Source organism: Rhinatrema bivittatum, chromosome 3, assembly GCF_901001135.1.
Source record: "Rhinatrema bivittatum chromosome 3, aRhiBiv1.1, whole genome shotgun sequence".
Classification (NCBI taxonomy): Eukaryota; Metazoa; Chordata; class Amphibia; order Gymnophiona; family Rhinatrematidae; genus Rhinatrema; species Rhinatrema bivittatum.
This window is the reverse complement of record NC_042617.1, coordinates 144,877,235-144,897,664: the sequence shown is the minus strand read 5'-3', so window position 1 is coordinate 144,897,664 and position 20,430 is coordinate 144,877,235. Positions and strand designations below refer to the sequence as shown.

The 20,430-nt window shown below is 44.7% G+C and overlaps 1 protein-coding gene across 1 annotated transcript in view; it reads right to left on the bottom strand.

The window, feature by feature from the left end:
- Positions 1 to 10,204: 10,204 nt before the first annotated feature.
- The window catches only part of SLC30A6 (solute carrier family 30 member 6), a 94,880-nt gene continuing 84,654 nt past the window's right edge, over positions 10,205 to 20,430 (bottom strand). The window contains exons 12-14 of the mRNA XM_029593780.1: positions 20,190 to 20,237; positions 17,695 to 17,763; positions 10,205 to 10,690 (exon numbers count right to left, since the gene is read on the bottom strand). Coding sequence (XP_029449640.1) covers positions 10,244 to 10,690; positions 17,695 to 17,763; positions 20,190 to 20,237 — 564 coding nt within the window. The 3' untranslated portion in view covers positions 10,205 to 10,243. The remainder of the gene's footprint in view (positions 10,691 to 17,694; positions 17,764 to 20,189; positions 20,238 to 20,430) is intronic.

The window sequence follows — 20,430 nt, the reverse complement described above, 5'->3', positions numbered from 1 at the left end:
GTTCGAGGTATGACCAGGGAGACGAACAACAAACACAGGAACAAGCAGGTACAAGCAGGAACGGAACTGGAACAGAAGGATCCTGGAACAAGCAAGCAGGTACACGAGCAAGGGCAATCTCAGGAACAAACCGACCCGATTGCCAAGGAAAGGAAGTGAGGCCAGGAACTTACTTATGAGTTCAATCAGGGTGCGCCGCGGAACTAGGACCCTCCCTGGAACCTACATCAGGGCGGCTGGTCTGTGCACGCATGTGTAGGGGCGTGGCTAGCTGCTGAGAAGCCGAGGCCTGGCGTGAGGCTAGGCGCACGACTGAAGGCCCGGCGACTGCCGCCGTGGGATGCCGGGGCCTAGCTGAACTTGCCAGGGACGCAAGGGAAACAGGACCGGGACCCGCTGTGTGACCCCGAAGGTGAGCGGTCCTGTGCGCGGGACAACTGCGGGTGGGGTGTATAACAGTACCCCCTCCCTTCTAGGCCTCCCTCTACGTGACTGGGGTTTCTCAGGATTCTGTCTATGGAAAGTCTTCAGGAGATCCTTGTCAAGGATATTCTGAGAGGGTTCCCACGAATTCTCCTCGGCCCCATAGCCCTCCTAAGCAGGGAGATACTCCCATTTGTCTCGACGTCGTCGGACGACTAGAACCTCTCTTACCTGCAGAGAAGTATCGGGTTCTGCTGAGATGTGTGGAGCTGGAGGGTATTTGCGAGAGGGCCATAATAGAACAAGAGGCTTCAAGCAAGGACACGTGGAACGTGTTGTGGATGCCCATGGACCGGGGAAGCTGGAGCTGATAGGAAACAGCCCCCATTCTTCTGAGGATTGAAAATGGACCGATATACTTTACGGCCAGCCGATGAGATGAAAGTCTGAGACGAATATGGCGGGCACTCAGCCAAACTTTCTGGCCAAGTCAGAAGAGTGGAGCAGGTCATCGATGGAGATCCGAGGTGCGTTTAGTGCACTCAGCGGCCTGCGATAAACGTTCTCTTACTTGGGTCCATACTTGGCGAATGGTTTGAGCCATAGATTGTGCTGCAGGAGACGAAACCAAAACAGGAACAAGAAGAGGCAGACGGGGCTGCCTTCCAAAGACCACTGAAAAGGGAGACACATTGGTGGTTGCTGCGAGATGTGCATTATGTGACAGCTCGACCCAAGAGAAGAGGTCTGACCAATCATTCTGTTGGTCATTGACGTATGAGCGTAGAACGCTTTCAAGGTCCGATTCATTCTCTCGGCCTGCCCATTGGCCTGAGGGTGATAGGCCGAGGTGTAGCTCAAGGAAATACTGAATTTCTGACATAGGGAGCGCCAGTACTTGGCAGCAAACTGTGGTCCCTGATCGGAGACTATCTTCTTGGAGAGCCCATGAAGTCGAAAGATGTTTCTCAGAAAATGTTTTGCGAGTTCCGGGGCAGATGGAAGACCTGGTAATGGGATGAAGTGCCCCATCTTTGAGAAGTGGTCGATTACGACCCAAATCACCGTGTTGCCTTGTGATGGAGGAAGATCCGAAATGAAATCTGTTGAAATACTGGACATGGGTTCCTTAGACACTGGGAGTGGCTGTAGCAAGCCCCAGGACTTTCCTGTGGGTGGCTTTGGTTGTGCGCAGGTTGGACAAGAGTCCACATAACTCCGTGAGTCCTGTACCATGGTGGGCCACCAATAATGCCGGTGTAGCATCTCTAGTGTCCTGGCACGGCCAGAGTGGCCTGCTAGTTTTGAGTCATGGGCCCATTTTAAGACCCATTCTCGGAGTCGGCGAAGAATAACAGTCTTCCCGACTGGAATCTTGGTGGTTGCTGCTAGGGATATACAGGCAGGATCGATGATATAGATAGGGATTTCTCAGAAGTCTTCGGGTTCAAAGGAACGAGACAGCGCATCAGCTCGCTGATTTTTTTGAACCAGGACGGAAACAGAGATTAAAGTTGAATCTCTCAAAAAACAAGGCCCAGCAGGCCTGCCGGGGATTTAGAAGCTGGGCCTCCTTGAGGTACTCTAAGTTCTTGTGATCCATGAATATAGTGAATTTGTACCGCGCCCGTTCCAAACAGGGGCACCATTCCTGAAGGGCTAATTTCACTACCAGTAGTTCACGATCGCCAACTGTGTAGCGTTGTTCTGTGGGGGTGAACTTATGCGAGTAGAAGGAACAAGGAGTTGATTTGCCCGTGGACAAGTATTGGCTTAAGACAGCCCTGGCTCCAATAGCTGAGGCGTCCACTTCGACTATAAACAGACGTTTGGGATCCGGGTGATGGAGACACAGGCCAGAGCTGAAGGCATCTTTGAGCCTCTGGAAGGCCGCGATGGCTTTCAGTGTCCAGACTTAGGTGTTGGCCCCCTTCTTAGTCATCGATGTAAGTGGGGCGACTATAGAGGAGTAATTAGCAATGAAGCTTCGATAATAGTTGGTGAAGCCTAGGAACTGCTGTAAGGCTCGAAGCCCAACTGGCTGAGGCCAGTCACAGATTCCTTGGACCTTCTCCAGGTCCATGGGAAAACCACGGTCGGATATTATGTACCCTAGGAAGGGTAAACGAGTGCATTCAAATAGACACTTTTCAAGTTTTGTGTAGAGATGATTTTCTCGTAATCGTTGAAGAACAGTACGAACATGTTCATGATGACTTTCGATGTCCTTGGAGAATATTAGAATGTCGTCAAGGTAGATGACAACAAACTTGTACAGGAGATCCCCGAAGATCTCATTCATGAGACACTGAAATACGGCTGGGGCGTTACGTAGCCTGAAGGGCATGACCACCTATTCATAATGACCATCCCTCGTATTAAACACAGTCTTCCAGATGGCATCAGGTTGAATGCGTACTAAATTATACGCACCTCTCAAATCCAGCTTGGTAAACACTTTTGCGCCTCGAGGCGATCAAATAATTCACTGATAAGGGGTAGGGGATAGCGGTCCTTGCGCGTTATGGTGTTAAGACCCTGATAGTCAATGCAAGGGCGGAGTCCACCATATTTTTACTTCACAAAGAAGAACCCCGCTCCTACGGGTGAATCAGATGGTCGAATAAAGCCCTTTTTCAAGTTTTCTTTTATGTACTCAGACATGGCCTGCGTCTCAGGCTGTGACAAGGAATAGGTTCTGCCTTTGGGAGGCATCGTGCCCGGCAGCAATTCAATGGGACAGTTGAACTTACGTAACGGGGGTAAAGTGTCTGCTTTCTGTTTTGAGAATACATCACTGAATTCCGCGTAGTGAGGAGGCAGACCAAGAAGCGTAGTGGACTTCAAAACCAGGATCACGGGAGACACTGGCTAGAGACAGGTAGCTTGGCATTTCGGACCCCTCTGTACCAGCTGCAGGGATTGCCAGTCGAACTGGGGTTTGTGAATCTGGAGCCAAGGCAACCCCAGAATTACAGGATGCGTTGAGCGTTTCAACACGTAGAAGGATGTTTTTCTTTATGGAGTGTGCCCACTGACATGTGAATAGGCACGGTCCAATGGGTAATGAGACCGGGAAGATGTTCTCCTTGAATGGAAGCGATACGGAGACTCACCTCTAATGGTTGAAGAGGTATTCCCAAGATTTTGACAATATCGTCCATAATGAAACTACCACTCGCACCGGTATCAATAAGGGCAGTGGTGGCAAACGTGTGGGTCTTTATGCCCAGGGATACTAGAAGCAAGAGTTGAGGGCCAGAAACAGTTGCGCCCAAGCTCAGGACCCCCACCGGGCTCAGGCGTTGCAGTTTCCCGGACGAACCGGGCAGCACTGCAGACGATGTCCAGAAGTGCCACAGTAAAGGCAAAGCCCTTCTTTTCTACGGCGAAGATGTTCAGTGGGAGACAGCATCCCTGATTCACCTCCATGGGTTCCACTGTGGAAGAAGGTGGTGGTGTTATGTTCCTTGCAGGGGTGCAGGGTACACTTGCAGGCCGTACTGGCGAAGAGCGTGGAGCCTTACTTCTAGGTGTCTTTGCCGGAGGTGATGATCGATTCTTCTGGCAAGCGATATCAGGTCCTCTAGAGACGTGGAAGTCTCACGGATGGAGAACTCATCTTTTAGAGCAGACGAGAGTCCATCTAGGGAGATGGCTTGTAGGCAAATCTCTTGCCACTCAAGTTCTGTGGCTAAGGTTCGGATCTCCCTCGTGTATTCAGAGAGGGTCTTTGACCCTTGACGGATATGGAGTAGGTTGTGACCTGCAATAGCCATCTGACCAGGATCTCCAAAGGTCTGCTTGAAGAGAGTAATGAAGTCAGACATCTTGGAGAGGATGGGGGATCAGAACGTTCCCATAAGGGAGAGGCCCATGCCAGGGCTTTCCCTTCCAACTGGGACAGGATGAAGGTGACCTTCGTGATCTCCTTCAAAAACAAGGAAGGCTGGAGAGAGAATTGCATAAAGCACTGATTAAGAAAGCCACGACAGGAGCGTGGATCTCCATTGTATCTAGGAGGTGCAGGGAGTGCCAGAGTTTCTTTAGGAAGCATAGTGGCCAGGAGGCCCACAGGGTTGGCCATAGCAGTCTCCTGTAGCTGGGAGCGTAGCTCCTCCACAGAAGAAGCCAGTGTCTCCAAGGCTTGGTGATGTTGCTTTACTGTAGCAGCCAGTCCTGGTAGGGCCCTGGAGGCGGGAGACTCCGCCGAGTCCATGGCCTTGGCAACCTGTTACGCTCGGGGGTGGGCCCCTGGCCTGAGGCGGTACGGGAACTGGCCACAGGGGGCGGAGCACTGGAGGAGACAGAGGCAGTGTAGGTCTTCACCACTGGCAGCCCATAGGGACCTGGGCCGCTGGGACTTAGGTGAGCCTCGCAGGGTCTCCTGGGAGAGTATGAGTCCGGCGTGCCCACAGGGACTGGAAGAGCGCTATCAGGTTCGAGGCTGGAAACAGGTAGGAGATAAGCGAACCAGAAGAGTGTTGGTGATGACAAGGCTAGGGACAGAGCCAGAATCAAGCAAGGTCAGGCGAGCAAGGTCAAGTCCAAGAATCAGTCCGAGGAGTGGTCAACGAAGCAAGGGTCAAGATCCAGAGGTCAGGCAGGGATGAAGAACAGGCAGAGGTCTAGGGCAGGCAGCAGGCAGGAAGACGAGTCAGGAACAGGCTGAGGTCTTTGGCAGGCAAGCAGGTCAGGAACAAGCTGAGGTCTTTGGCAGGCGGCAGGCAGGCAATCCAGGAACAGGCTGAGGTCTTTGGCAGGCAGTAGGCAGGCAGGCAGGTTAGGAACAAGCTGAGATCTTTGGCAGGCGGCACGCAGGCAGGTTAGGAACAAGCTGAGATCTTTGGCAGGCTGCAGGCATGCAGGTCAGGAACAAGCTGAGATGGAGGAGGAGGGAGGGAGGAGGGAGAGAGGAGGCAGAGAACAGCGCTTTGCCTGGATTACTGCCGGGGGCCAAGGGTGATCCGAGCCCCGACGGACTGGAGACGCTGCCCGGATCTGACGTCATCCAGGAGGGACGGTAGCGAATAAAACCGCCCCTCCTGCGGCGCACAGTCAACGCCGGCACGCGGCTTGGAGGAATCCTGGACTTTCTTTATTTCTTTATTGATGGATCCAACAGACTTATTAATCGGTACGTAAAATATAATCTCTTTCTTTCTCTCTCTCCCACTACTCCTCCAGATAAGAAGAAGTAAAATTGACTGATCTGAACATTAGTGGAAAGAACTGGTGGAAGATCTCCTGTGATTGTGTTAATATTTTCTTGAGTTATATATGCCTCACACTAAGAGAAAGGGGAGATTGAGAGGTGAGACAATAAGCTCACCAGCAATAGACCCTTGGCAATCACAGATTTCCGGTTTCTTTTCAATGGCTGGAACCTCAACACCGGAGAGCTTGGTCGCTGGGGGGCTGGAGAGAGAGCAACCACCACCCCCCTTGACCTTAGATGTCACCCTTAGCCCCAGATCTCCAAAGAAGCCATCTCACCCTGGAGAAACTAGTATGTCATTACCAGCAATGGTAGAGACAGTAGAGTTATTGCAATCACTACAAGAACAAAATGGGGGGGGGGGGGGAGCTACTGCTGTGGAGGGGAGAGAAGAACAATTAAGAGCTCTTACTGATTCTAGTATTGTTGTGAAATCTGATTCAATTTCTTTGGAAGGAATTTGGTCCACTTTGAAATAGATTGAAAACTCAATAAAGGTTCTTTCTCAAATTACTTTAGAAACTAAACAAACAATGACGAACAATCACTTAATTGCTAAGTTTAATGAAAAAACACAATTACTTGAAAACAAAATTACATCTTTAGAACAAAAGCAAGTAAAGTTGATTGTTTCAGAAAATAATACCTCTAAAAGATTAGAATCAGTAGAAAATTCATTAAGTGTTCATAACTTGAGAATAGTAAATTTTCCAGTGATTAAAAATATTTCACCATTAAATCTCTTTAAAACCAGCACTCCTGGTAGTGGTTAAGGCTTATTATCTTCATCAGGCAAATCAGGTAGAGGTACCAAGTGAAGCTCTGAATGTAACAAATATATTAGAGCATTCTTTTGAATTAGAAATTTCATATAGAAAGCCACTGCTTATTTCTTTCGCTTTTCTATCAGAGAGAAATAATATACTTCGTCTATTTTTTAGGAATAGACAGGAAAACGTTTATGGTTCTCCGATCTGGGCTTACCCTGATGTGATAAAACAGACACAACAACGTCGAAAGGAATTTTTGCAGATGAGGGAACAAGTAATCAAGTTAGGAGCCCGTTTTACATTAAAATATCCTTGCAAAGCTTGTATATTTTACAATAGTAATAACTACATATTTCTTGAACCTATACAATTAAAAGAGTTCCTGATTGTACACCCTCCCCAAGTATCTGCAGCAGTTTTGGAAGGAATAAATATGGGTTCATAGTATTGTTCAGTTAATCAGTCATGTTAGTATTATATGTAAATTATTTCCTGATTTACGCTATATTCTGTTATCTCCTTATCTTATAATTATGATGCCACAAAGTATTAAGAAATATATGTTAATGTTAGATTTTCTCTTTGTTTGATTTCTTTACTTTTGACATCAATTTTTCTGTATAAGAAATATTTTCTTGGTTATAATTCAAAATTGAAAATAAAGAATTAAAAAAAAAAAAAAAAAAAAAAAGGAACAAGCTGAGATCTTTGGCAGGCGGCAGGCAGGCAGGCAGGAACAAGCTGAGGTTTTCGGCAGGCAGGTCAGGAACAAGCTGAGATCTATACCAGAAAGTCAGTCCGAGGTATGACCAGGAAGACGAACAACGAACATAGGAACAAGCAGGCGAAGAAGCAGGTACAAGCAGGAACAGAACTGGAACAGAAGGATCCTGGAATGAGACTAGGAACAAGCAAACAGGTACATGAGCAAGGGCAAACTCAGGAACAAACCGACCCGATTGCCAAGGCAAGGAAGTGAGGCAAGGAACTTCCCTCTAACATGAGTTCAATGAGGGTGCGCCGCGGAACTAGGCCCCGCTCTGAAACCTACATCAGGGTGGCTGGTCCGCGCACGTGTAGGGGCATGGCTAGCTGCTGAGACGCCGAGGCCTGGCGCACGACTGAAGGGCCAGCGACCGCTGCCGCAGGATGCTGGGGCCTAGCTGGACTTGCCAGGGCTGCGAGGGAGACAGGACAAGGACCCGCTGTGGGACCCCAAAGGTGAGCAGTCCTGTGCTTGAGACGACTGCGGATGGAACGTGTAACAATATATTTCTTTTGAAATAAATAATGAGCACAGTTGTCAGCGGGTTTTGGTGGTGCATAAATGCCTCAGGATTTCACTCTCCAATAAATAGCAGCTTTAATATCTTGAAAAGTCTTTATACCATACTGGTTTATCGTTCTATGTGCTCCCTCGATAAAGGTAACGTCTTTGATTTGAGAACTTTTTGTGGGTTTTTTTTTCAAGTTTGAAAGACCAGACTGCGATTGAATACATGCTCTGTATTTTTTTTTTATAGGTTGTCTAGGCACTGTTGAAGTGAACGGTGAAATTTGGTGCCAATTGAGAGTAATGTTGCAGAAGTGTATTTAAAGCACCTCTTTTGATTGATATCAATTTAGATAACATTTTTGAGCTTTCGGTGTATTTTTTTCTTGGTAAGTAGGTTTTTTGGGGGGTTTTAATTTTTTTTTTTTTGGGCAAGAATATATTAAAATGAAACAATTACCAATAATTATCATATTTATATAAAAACATTTTGCTTTTGATTGTCTTTCTTTGCATTTTAGTTCCCTGAAGCAACCTCGTTTTGGAGGTAAAAGTTGGACCCTGGTTGGGATTTTTTTCTTTTCTAATAAAGGATCACACTTTAGTATGTAAATCTAGGGACGATTTCCCATATGAAGATCTATGTGGTGAACTGAAGAATTGGTCATTCCTTCAAGAATTCATATATTAGAGAGAGCTTATGAGAACATTGCTGAGCTGCATTCGTTTAGATTTTACTTTGTATGAATGTGGTATGTGTGGTAATATTTTGTCTGTATGTCTTCTATGGGTCAGATTTTAGTAGCTACACCCGATTTTATAACATGCGCAAGCAGCTGCGTGCATGTTATAAAATCCGGGGTTGGCACGCGCAAGGGGGTGCACACTTATGCACCTTGCGCGCGTCAAGCCCTAGGGGAGCCCCGATGGCTTTCCCCGTTCCCTCCAAGGCCCCTCCGAAATCGGAGCGGCCTCGAAGAGAGCTTTCCTTCTGCCCCTCCCACCTTCCTCTCCCTTCCCCTACCTAACCCGCCCCCCAGCCCTACCTAAATCACACCCCCTTCCTTTATTTTCTAAGTTGCATCTGCCTCTGGGCAGGCATAAGTTGTGCGTGCTGGCTGAGTGCCGGCGCGCGACCTTCCGGCACAGAGGCCTTGATCCCGCCCCTGTCCCGCCCACTCCCCACCCCTTTTTTCAAGCCCGGGACATACACGCGCCCCGGGGCTTGCGTGCGTCGCCGGGCCTATGCAAAATAGGCTCGGCACACGCAGGAGCGGGTTTAAAAGGGTTACGTGCGTAACCCTTTTAAAATCCACCCCTTATTGCTCATAAAAAGACTATTGGCAATGAAATAGCAGCCATGTTACAGAAAAGTGTATAATTCTTTTAATATGGATCACAAGTATTAAACAATTTTGAACAAAACATAGGAAAAAAATGAAATGGCAATGGTCTTTACAAAAATAAATGGTGTCAAATATCATACACTATGGTTTAAATTAGGTAAATGGGCCTGGAGTACTTGTTCCATATCTGCTTGGTACATTTATAAAAGCAGACCTAAGTCCTTGATTTACTCCAATTGCGGGCATTCTAACTCCTTGACTGAATGCATTGACATAAGGCAGGGGTCGGGAACCTTTTTGGCTGAGAGAGCCATGAACGCCACATATTTTAAAATGTAATTCCGTGAGAGCCATACTAACTACAACCCCCCACCCTCCTGACTCCCCCAAGACCTACCAAATTAATTTACTACAACCCCCCATCCTCTTACCCCCCCCACAAGACCTGCCAAAAGTCGCTGGTGATCCAGCGGGGGTCCAGGGCTCACAGACAAATCTTTAATAAAAAAGTAAAAATCTAACAAAACCCCCCACCCTCCTGACGCCCCCCAAGACCTCCAAAATTAATTTACTACAACCCCCCACCCTCCTGATGACCCCCAAGACCTCCAAAATTAATTTACTACAACCCTCCACCCTCCTGACCCCCCCAAGACCTGCCAAAAGTCCCTGGTGGTCCAGCGGGGGTCCGGGAGCGATCTCCTGGACTTGGGCTGTCGGCTGCCAGTAGTCAAAATGGCACCGACGGCCCTTTGCCCTCACTATGTCACTGGGGTCGACCAATGGCGGCGGTAGCCCCTGTGACATAGTAAGGGCAAAGGGCCGTCGGCTATGTCACAGGGGCTACCGCCGCCATTGGTCGACCCCAGCGACATAGTAAGGCCAAAGGGCCGTCGACGCCATTTTGATTACTGGCAGCCGACGGCCCTTTGCCCTTACTATGTCACAGGGGCTACCGCCGCCATTGGTTGACCCCAGTGACATAGTGAGGGCAAAGGGCCGTTGGCGCCATTTTGACTACTGGCAGCCGACAGCCCAAGTCCAGGAGATTGCTCCCCGACCGCTCCTGGACCCCGCTGGACCACCAGGGACTTTTGGCAGGTCTTGGGGGGGGGGGGGGGGGTCAGGAGGCTGGGGGTTGTAGTAAATTAATTTTGGAGGTCTTCAGGGGCGTCAGGAGGGTGGGGGATTTTGTTAGATTTTTACTTTTTTATTAAAGATTTGTCTGCGAGCCAGATGCAGCCATCAAAAGAGCCATATCTGGCTCCCGAGCCATAGGTTCCTGACCCCTGCCATAAGGCAACGATCCATAATTAAGGAATAAACCATGAGGCCTGGTTTGAACATTTGAAAGGATGACAGGATTCATGTTTTTACCTGGTGTGTTGAAAGAAAATTCTGGAAGTAGTCTACTATATTTAGCTGGAGTAGATGTACAAGGATTTAAATCATCAGTTTTTAATGGTAGTACTGGAATAACATGATGATCTGAAAGCACATTAGATGGAATAGGCCCAGAGGATAAAGCAGGTTTGATCCAATCATCTTTGAAAATCTGAACTGTCAAGGTAGATACTAAAGTACACAGCCGATTAGTCACATGAGCAAGTACCATCTGTTCACTGGCGTCTCTTCGGATTCGTACATGTACTGATCCAGCCTAACAAAAAAAAAAAAAGTTTATGGTCCTTTAGATGAAACATTCAGTAGCTTAAAATGTTTAGTCATAGTTAAGATAAATATTACATTTTATACTTTTATACCATCTTCATAAAAATACAATCAATGTAAAGAGAATAGCCCAATCTCCTGCTCTCATGAGGAAACAGTCCAGCCCTGTAAAACAAAACTAAAGAATCCAGTCATTTCAAATAAAACATCCCACCTAATTCTCGATTAGACTGAATGGAGAAATAAGTTTACCAAAAAATGATAACAGATGTGCTTAAAAGATTAAAATTCTCCACCTAATTAAAGGCAACACTGAGAGCCTGGTTCTCGGGAACATTAAAAGTGAATCCTCCCACAGGAAACATACATTGTGTGTAAAGGTTTATGCACCCCTGATCAAATTGGGCTATTCTCTTCACATGGCACAAAGTTAAACACAATGGGCTGGATTTTCAAAAGGTTACGCGCATAACCGGGTTTACGCTGCCGGGCCTATTTTCAAAAGCCCCCGGGACGCATGGAAAGCCCTGGGACGTGTGTAAGTCCTGGGGCTTGCAAAAAGGAGCAGGGAGGGGGTGGGGCGGTATGGGGACGGGGTCAGAGGCTCCTGGCACAGCGGCACGCGCAATAGTTTAGGCCAATTTTTTTTTTGGGGGGGGGTTAGCTTAGGGCTGAGGGGCGGGGGAAGGTAGCGTGGCTCAGCGGGGGCTCGGCGCACGCAAGGTGCACACTTGTGCACTCCCTTGGGCGTGCTGACCCCCAATTTTATAACATGTGCATGCGCCGGGTAGCACACGCACATGTCTTAAAATCTACCCCAATATCTTTCTGCAATTTCTAATACAAAATTATTATTTGCTGATTTTAACAGATTGAAAATAATAAAAACAGTAAATATGCCACAGGCAAAAGTGTGGACATCCTTTTAGTTGATTCATTAATACTTTTTCAAAAAACGTTGTAAGATTCAAAAAGTTGATTGATTCATTAGGCCTTCGATTAGTCAGGTGAGGATAATTATGCAGTTGGACAAATACTCTGACCTCTCACTATTATTGTTCTGTCTACTTTCAGCAACCATGGCTCTTTTAAGCAGCAGCTGTCTTGAGCATTTGAAAATGAAGATAATTCACTCGTACAAAGCAGGGGAAGGCTATAAAAACATCTCTTAACACTTCCATCTAAAAATTTCAACTGTCAGAAATATTAAGAAATGGAAGTTAGCATGGAACTGCTGAAGTCAAGGAAAGATCTGGAAGACCAAGAAAAATGTCTGACAGAACTGCCCGTAAACTGGTCAGATCTGCAAAAGAGAACCCACAGATCCCTGCAAATGACCTGCTGAAAAGTTTAGCCAACATTGAAGTAGTTATCCAGGTCCACAGTAGAGTGTTGCTTTCACAACAATGATCAGCATGGGAAAGTTGTCAGAAAGAAATCTTTTCTACGACCTCATCACCAATGTCATTGTATGAAGTATGCAAAACAAAACCTTGATCAGTCTGAAATTATTTGGAACAAAGTGCTTTGGATTGATGAAACAAAATTTTAACTGTTTAGTTTCAACCACACAAGATACATTCGGAGAATAAAGGGTGAAGCATTTCAAGAAAAGAACACTTTGCCACACAACCCCCAAGTATAACAGATCTACCCCATGCTTAACAACTGGCAGTCAGTGGAACAGGAAATATTGTGTGGGTAGGTGGAAAGAAGAATGGATTCAATAAAATATCAACATATTCTAGAAGCTAATGTTCTATAGTTGGTGAGGAAATTAAAGCCGAAAAAAGGTTGGATATTTCAGCAAGGCAACAAGCTGAAACATACCTCAAAATCAACCGTGATGTTCTAGAGGAAAGAAAAGTGAAGGTTTTGGAGTGGCTTTCACAATCCCTGGATTTGAATATTAAAAATCTGTGAGGAGATCTAAAATATTTCTGAGCAAGAAGAGTGGGGAAAAAAAAATTCAAAAGCAAGAACAGAAAGAGTCTTAGATGGCTACAGGAAAAATGTGAAAACCTGTTGGGCAGTTCTTGCCTCCATACAGTATGAGGCCTTAGTGGGTCCCTGTGAGTATGTCCAGTCGTCCCAGAACTGTGGCCTGCTCAGAGATATTCTTCCCAGCTCTATGTCATGTTCATTCTGCTGGCAGCCATGCTGTTTCTGGGAGGACCCTGTTTTATGCGAGTCTAATGATTAGTACCTTGCCAGAGCTTGGGCCTAGTCTCAGTCCTAGCCTTGAATCTCATAGCCCTAGTTTGAAACCTTATGTTGGCCCCATTCTCAGGCCTATGTATTCTGTGTCCTAGTCTTGCTTTAATTTGTTATTTTCTCTCTTAGTTTGTTCCTGTTGATCCTTGTCTTGTGTTTGCTGAGATCCTGAATTGTCTCAGTCTCTTGTATTCAGTTCCTGCAGCGATCCCGCCCTGCTCCTGTCGGCGTCTTCAAGTTCCCTGGTGTGTCTAAGTTCTATTGGCCACCAGCACCTGATGGGAGGGTGGTTGGTACAAGCAGAAGACTTTCTGAATCCCGTTCTGTTTCAGCCTGCCTTGTCTGTTCCAGCCCGTGCCTGCTCCAGGGGTCATAAATCCGGCAGTACACCCTGACAAAATATTTGGAAGCTGTTATTTCTGCCAAAGACGGTGTTACGAACTAGAAAGATGTCCACATGTCATATTTACTGTTCTATTATTTTCAACCTAATACAGGTAGTAGGAGTACAATGTTTCCCTATCCTGCCCAACTAGTGTGCTTCAACCTTGTTCTGGAGGAAGAATTTTAGACAGAGCTCCCATTCAGCCCTTGAACTCTTTGCTGAGACTGCCAAAAAAGAGTGCCAAGTAGTGCTAATTGTGAAAGTGAAGCTGGTTTTTTTTTTTTTGTTTGTTTTTTTTAGTGATGAGGACAGCTGTCCACTGGGAATTGGCTTAATTATCAACTCATTTCACACAGACCACTAGATTGTAACCAAAAATCATTTGAAAACTAACAAATGTGAAATGGGAGCCTGATGCTGAAAGGCTCTGAATCCTAAATGTCAATTCACTGAAATCGTTGAGTGTACTGAGCAATTCATTTAAATTTAGATTTACCATGACAAGCCCACTTTGAAAATTATCATACCAAATCTATCTGCACAAGTTACACCTGCTAAAACGTCCACGCTCGGCTTTCCAGAAAATTTATACTCATACTTTTAAATATCCGTGTGCGTATTTAAACCTCCAACTCCACCTCCATCAGTCTGGGTAAACTTCTATGCGAAAAGACATACCTGCATACCGGGCTGGCAATTAAGTAATAGTAGTAGCAGTAATAGTAAAAGACCGTTTATGTGCATAAAACACTGTTCTATCTGGAGAAGTCTCTTTGAAAATTATCTTCCTATGATCTGATCCCTCTTCTGTGAGTGAAAGTTCAGAATTGTTAGAATGTTGAGAGATCTTTGTTTTGGAAACTAAATGATAGGACACGTCCCATCGAAGTTGTTAAAATCACAAGATGAATGTGAGAAATTGGAAGAGGACCTTGAAAGACTGGGAGACTGGGCATCCACATGGCAGATGACATTTAATGTGGATAAGTGCAAAGTGATATATAGGGAAGAACAACCCAAATTATAGCTACACAATTGAAGGTTCCACATTGGGAAAGGATCTAGGCATCATCAAGGATAATCTGATGCAATACTCTGCTAAGCATGTGGTGATGGCCAAGAAAGCAACTAAAAGTCTAGGGATTATTAGGAAAGGAATGGAGAATAAAACAGAGAATATCATAATGCCTCTGTATCGCTCCATGGTGTGACCGCATCTTGAGTATTGTGTACAGTTCTGGTCACCGCATCTCAAAAAATATAAAGCAGAATTAGAAATGGGTCAGAGAAGGGCAACCAAAATGATAAAGGGGATGGAACAATTCCCCTATGAGGAAAGGCTGAAGAGGTTAGGGCTGTTCAGCTTGGAGAAGAGACGGCTGAGGGGAGATATGATAAAGGTTTATAAAATAACGAGTAGAGTGGAACAAGTAAATGCAAATCTGTTATTTACTCTTTCAAAAAGTACAAAGGACATGCAATGAGGTTACTAGGTAGTACATTTAAGACAAACAGAAGAAAATAATGTTTTGCTCAATGCACAATTAAACTCCAAATTTATTGCTGGAGGATGTGATAAAAGGTGTTAGTACAGCTGGGTTTAAAGATTTGGACAAGTTCCTGGAAGAAAATCCATAAATCATTATTAAGATGGATTTGAGAAAATTCACTGCTTATCCGTGGAATAAGCAGCATGGAATCTATTTGCCCCTGGGATCCTACCATGTACTTGTGATCTGGATTGACCACTGTTGGAAATAGGATACCTGGCTTGATGGACCTTTGATCTGACTCAATATGGCAAATTTTATGTTCTTATGTACTGATTTGAAAGTTCACAATTATATAAATTAGATAATCAAGGAATTCCTTGCAAATAATAATGGAGCTGCATCAAGTATGTGATGCTTGTATAGCAGTAATAAGAGGTAAATAGTGCAGCTAGGTTAATTTGCAGTAAGAGTAGAACTGAAAGCGCTGCTCCATTGTTAGTTTACCTCCACACGGAACCCAATCCCCAACCCCAGCTGCTGATCTGTGCAGATGATAAAGATATTTATGCTGTTTGCCAGCATCTCAAGGTATTAATAATAATAGCTGAATAAAATAGACATTTAGGAAATGATGGCCAACAAGGATGACAGGGCCCATTTGATCTGCGCAAATTATTTCCTGTTGCGTGCTGTAGAACGCCGGTTAGTGGCTGAGATCTCCTGTGCTTATTTCATCCTTACTTAAATTTCATTGCTTGTTACTGCCTCCATTTCAACTGGAAATTTTTCCATTCATCCGGCCTCCTCTCGTAAAGTGACATTTTCAAATGTTGTTCTGGAGTCTTCACCCTTGAAGCCTTAAACCAATCATCTCTTATTCTGGAACATCCTAACCATTGGAAAAAGTATGCTTCTTATTGTGTTTATTTATATTTTTGGTATTTCCGAATATCTATTAGATCTTCCCTCTCTCTCCTGTAGTGTATTTTTAAGTCTCAATTCATAGGGCTTTTGGCACAGACCCTGCACCATTTCTGGTATTCCTTCTTTGGACTGCCACCACTCTATACCCTTTCATAAGTGCAGCCTCCAGGATTTAACTCTACAGATGAGGTCTCACAAAGAACCTATAAAAAGGCATTATCACCTCCCTTCTACTGATCATGATTTTCCTATGCACCGTAGCTTTCCACTGGCTCTAACTACTGCCTTGTCACATTGTCTTGATACCCTGATGTCATCAGATTTGAACAGTCAGATCTCTCTCTCTTGATTGGCAGTATCTCACCTTCTGTCATGTACTGCCTCCTTGGATGTCTGCACCCCAATGCATGACACTGTACTGAACCTTAACTGCCAATTACGTGACCACGCCTTGAGCCCTCTTAGATTTTGCCTACTCTTTTGTAAATATTTGTGTTATCTGCAAACAGACAGACCTTTCCTACTAACCTCTCAATATGATTATTCCACAAGCCTGATACAAGAAACTTGCACAGTACTTAAAATAAAGAAATCGACAGAACTGAGGCAGTACAAAAAACGGATTTAATTGAAAAAACAGCACAACTGTAAGATACAAGCCGAGTTCAGTTCAGTTCAGAGTCAGACAACTTATACCATATTACTTTAGGGAAGCAGAGATTCTACCATACCACCTATATGGCACCTCTATCGCTTAAACAATAAGGGGCAGATTTTCAAAGCCTATGCACGTAAATCCAGGTGGATTTACACGCCTAGAGGGGGTTACGTGTGCCGAGCCTATTTTGCATAGGCCCGGCGACGCGCGCAAGCCCGGGATGCATGTAAGTCCCGGGGCTTGAAAAAATGGGCGGGGCGTGGGTGGGGCCGTCCGGGGGTGGGGCATGGGCATGGCCAGAGGCCTCTTCACTGCCACTGGGCCCGGGGATCGCGCGCCGACCAAGTGCCAGCGCGCGCAACCTATGCCTGCCCAGAGGCAGGCGGCAACTAACAAAATAAAGGTTGGGGGGGGTTTTAGGTAGGGCTGGGGGGTGAGTTAGGGAGGGGAAGGTGGGGGGAGGGCCGAAGGAAAGTTCCCTCCGAGGCCGCTCCGATTTCAGAGTGGCCTCGGAGGGAATGGGGAAAGCCATCAGGGCTCCCCTAGGGCTCGGCACGCACAAGGTGAACAAATGTGCACCCCCTTGCGCGCGCCGACCCTGGAATTTATAACACACGCACGGCTGCGCGCGCATGTTATAATTTCAAACAGGAGCACAGGCGCATATACACGTGTGTATGTCAGCGTGTGCCCAGGGACGCAGCCATTTTATAACTTGCACACATATATGCATCTGTACGCCTAATTTTAAGCTTGTGTATGCCCAGCAGCGCAAGTTGGGTTTCCGCTGCGTGAGTGAGGGTATTTTATAACCGGCATGCGTCCATGCCATGACCAGTTTCACCAGTCTGCTAAGTCCTTCAATGCCCCTGGTTTAATAGCCTGCACTCCCCCCACTTAGCCCAAATCCCTCAAACCCCTTAGCAATACCTGTAAATATTTTATTAATATTTAATTACACCTCCTCAATAGCAGAAGTAAAGTTAAGCGGCGCATGCCTTGGCATGTAAGGATTTGTGCGCACATCTCTTATGCCCCACCCCAGAACACTCACACCACACCCCTATTTTATTTAGAGGGAGATATTTGCACATTGGGAGACACTCGTGCACATGGACAGCTTTTAAAATCTGCTGGGCGCATGCATGTCCTCCCATGCACGAGTATCTCTTACTTTTGGCACACACCAGGCTTTTAAAATTCACTTTAAAAGGGTACATTGCCAACTCAGTTTCTGTATTAGCAAGAAGAAATAAAGGATAATGGCTTAATAAAAAGGGGGAGAGGAATGAGAATAGAAAACATAGTAAATTTCATACCAAGGTACCAAAACCCAACATCCAGAAATGCTCATTCCGAACCTCCAAGACCCCATCCAGAGTAGAAACCTAATTCAGGGAACACAAATAGCAAAATATGAGTAATTTATATAAATATGTACATTAATGTTAGCCAGTCACAGTATTTCATTGAGACATGTTACTAGCTAATTATCAATAGTGGTTTGCAGATCATGTTCCAGCACATGGCTTTCAAGGAAAACTTCCAGAGATGACATTTAGAATATAACTTTAAAATGCATCTTGTTTCTTAAGGTACTCCTGGGGGAATTCTGTAGCAAAACATTTAAAATGCTGTGCATAAAAGTTTAAAATTCTGCATATTTTATTCATCATAACATCATCACTCTTGGAGTAATAATTAATTTAGAAGTACAATTCTGAAAAAAAAAATTACTCAAATGTAGAATGTAAACATTTTTGGCTCAAAGCTCCTCTAGGAATCCTGCAACAGTACACCATAAAGGAGTGGATTACTCCCTTCCACCAGTCTCTCAACCTTCCTCCACCCCACACCTCATCCCCAATAGTCTCTCTCAACATCAACAACTTGTTTTCCACCAGTCTCTCAACCCAAAGGAGCCCAAAACCAGCAATCTCTCAAGTCTCCTCCACCACCCTGTTGCACTCACTCTCCACGTCGTCCAATCTCTCATTCGATGCATTCACTTCCATGTTTCACTTGCAATGCACTTAATTTCCCTTCCCAATCCATCTGATGCATTCATGTCCCCTCCTCCCCTAAATTCACTCATCCACTGGTGAACTCCCCCTCCCCAATACCCCTACCCACTCAGTGAGGGTAGGGGTATTCGCTCAGTGCAGTGCAATTCCCCAGACCTCCCACCCAGATTTTCTCATTCCACCATCCCCCCCAACCTTCAGCCAGGAGAGCAGGTCAACAAACCTGCTTCCTGCCAGCCAGTGTCTCCTGCCACTGATCTACTTTGCCCTTTGAACAGCATATTTCACAAAGATCACACGCGCAGTGCAAAGGGCAAAGTAGATCAGTGGGTGATCAGGGTTGGTGAGTATATTAGGTGGAATATAGGAGTGCATCAAACATCTACGCTTTCTTTTGCTTTTTTATTTATTTATTTAAATAATTACTTATAAGTTTGCCATTTTTAAATACAATTACGCATGTAGTAGATAAGGTCCTGGTATTTGTCTCCATTAGAAAAAGTGTACGAAATACATAAAGATATGACTTCAGCCTTATGTAGTACACTAAGGGACTCTGAAGAAAAACTGCTACAAACTGCTTGTGGGCGAAATGGGAAATAGATAATTATATTCAGTAATGAAAACTGGAATGAGGTGTTTCAGTTAACATCAACATCACACTTATACATTTCAACTGGGTGCACAGAATATAGTATGCTACTAATATATTGCTTAAAATGGGGTGGCTGAGTTTGCCAGATTGTATAAAATATGCCGTTGAGATGGGTACTTTACTTCATAAAATAGCAATGTAAAAACATTCCAAAATATTGGGTTGAGGTTTCTGCAGTATACACAAAATCAAAAATGCCTTTTACCTGTCCACTCTCTCTATATATACATATACTAGGACATATGAGTAATTCAGATATTACAAGTACTTCTCTCTTAGAGCAGTGTTGGCAGTAGCAGCCCTGCAATGGAAAGAGATAAGTGCTCCATGGAAAGAAGAGTTATTCTGCTGTGCCGAGTATAATCCCTAAACAGGAAGCCTTGCGCTTTAACAGAGGATGTTTAAATAAGTTTACCAAAAGTTTGGAAGGTATTGGTTGATGTACTTTAAATCTGCAATATTCGTTTAATGCTTTTATTTTTATTTATTTTATTTATTTAAGTTTTTTATATACCAACATTCAAGACAATAGTCCCATCATGCTGGTTCACATGAAACAGGAGTGCAAAATAAGCTTAAACTTGAACAATTGTGCGGAAAAAGCAGTTACATGTAACAGGGGAAATTGAACTTGGAGTAAGAAGGAAAAAAGAAAAAGGAAAAACCAGATAATTACATTTTCTCTGGCAGTCCATTTGGATGCAGACTTTCTATTCTTCCAGACTCCCTTGTTTATTTTTTGTATTACTTATTGTATTTACTATTGGAACAAAATAAAAAAATTGGCACAAAATAGGGTTGAATTTACACGATTGCCTTCTGTAGCACAATTGTACGTTGGACGGAATGGTTTATTCAGAGATGATGAAATATTTAAATTCTAAAAATGATAGCTGGAGTTGCCACCTCTGAAAAATAACAACATGTGTAAAACACTAAAACAATTTGGAATGATGAGCGAAAACTGAGTTGAAGTGATCTGTGCTTCCCTAAATTGAGAAGAGAATAACAGAGCCACTGATCTTCCTCCAACTTAAAAATATAAATACATTCCAGTAAGTACTAAGGTTGATTATAAGAAAAATTGTGTTCTTGATTTATGAAATCATGTTTCCTTTTGGCTAGTTCATCTTACCTCTCTGATAATTTTATCCAGCTGGCCAATCACATGAGGTGGTGTTGTCTGGAAATAAAAATCACAAAAAAAAGATAAAACTAACAAATTGGCATCCTTAGTAAAACAGCATGGATAATGCAGCATTTCAGTTTAAGAAAATATGTTTTCAGTTGAGTGCCATTAAGGAGGAGGAGATGTGGTAAATGCCAGGGCTCAATATCTTGCTTCTCTAAATGTCCTCTGTTTCAGAGACGTCTAA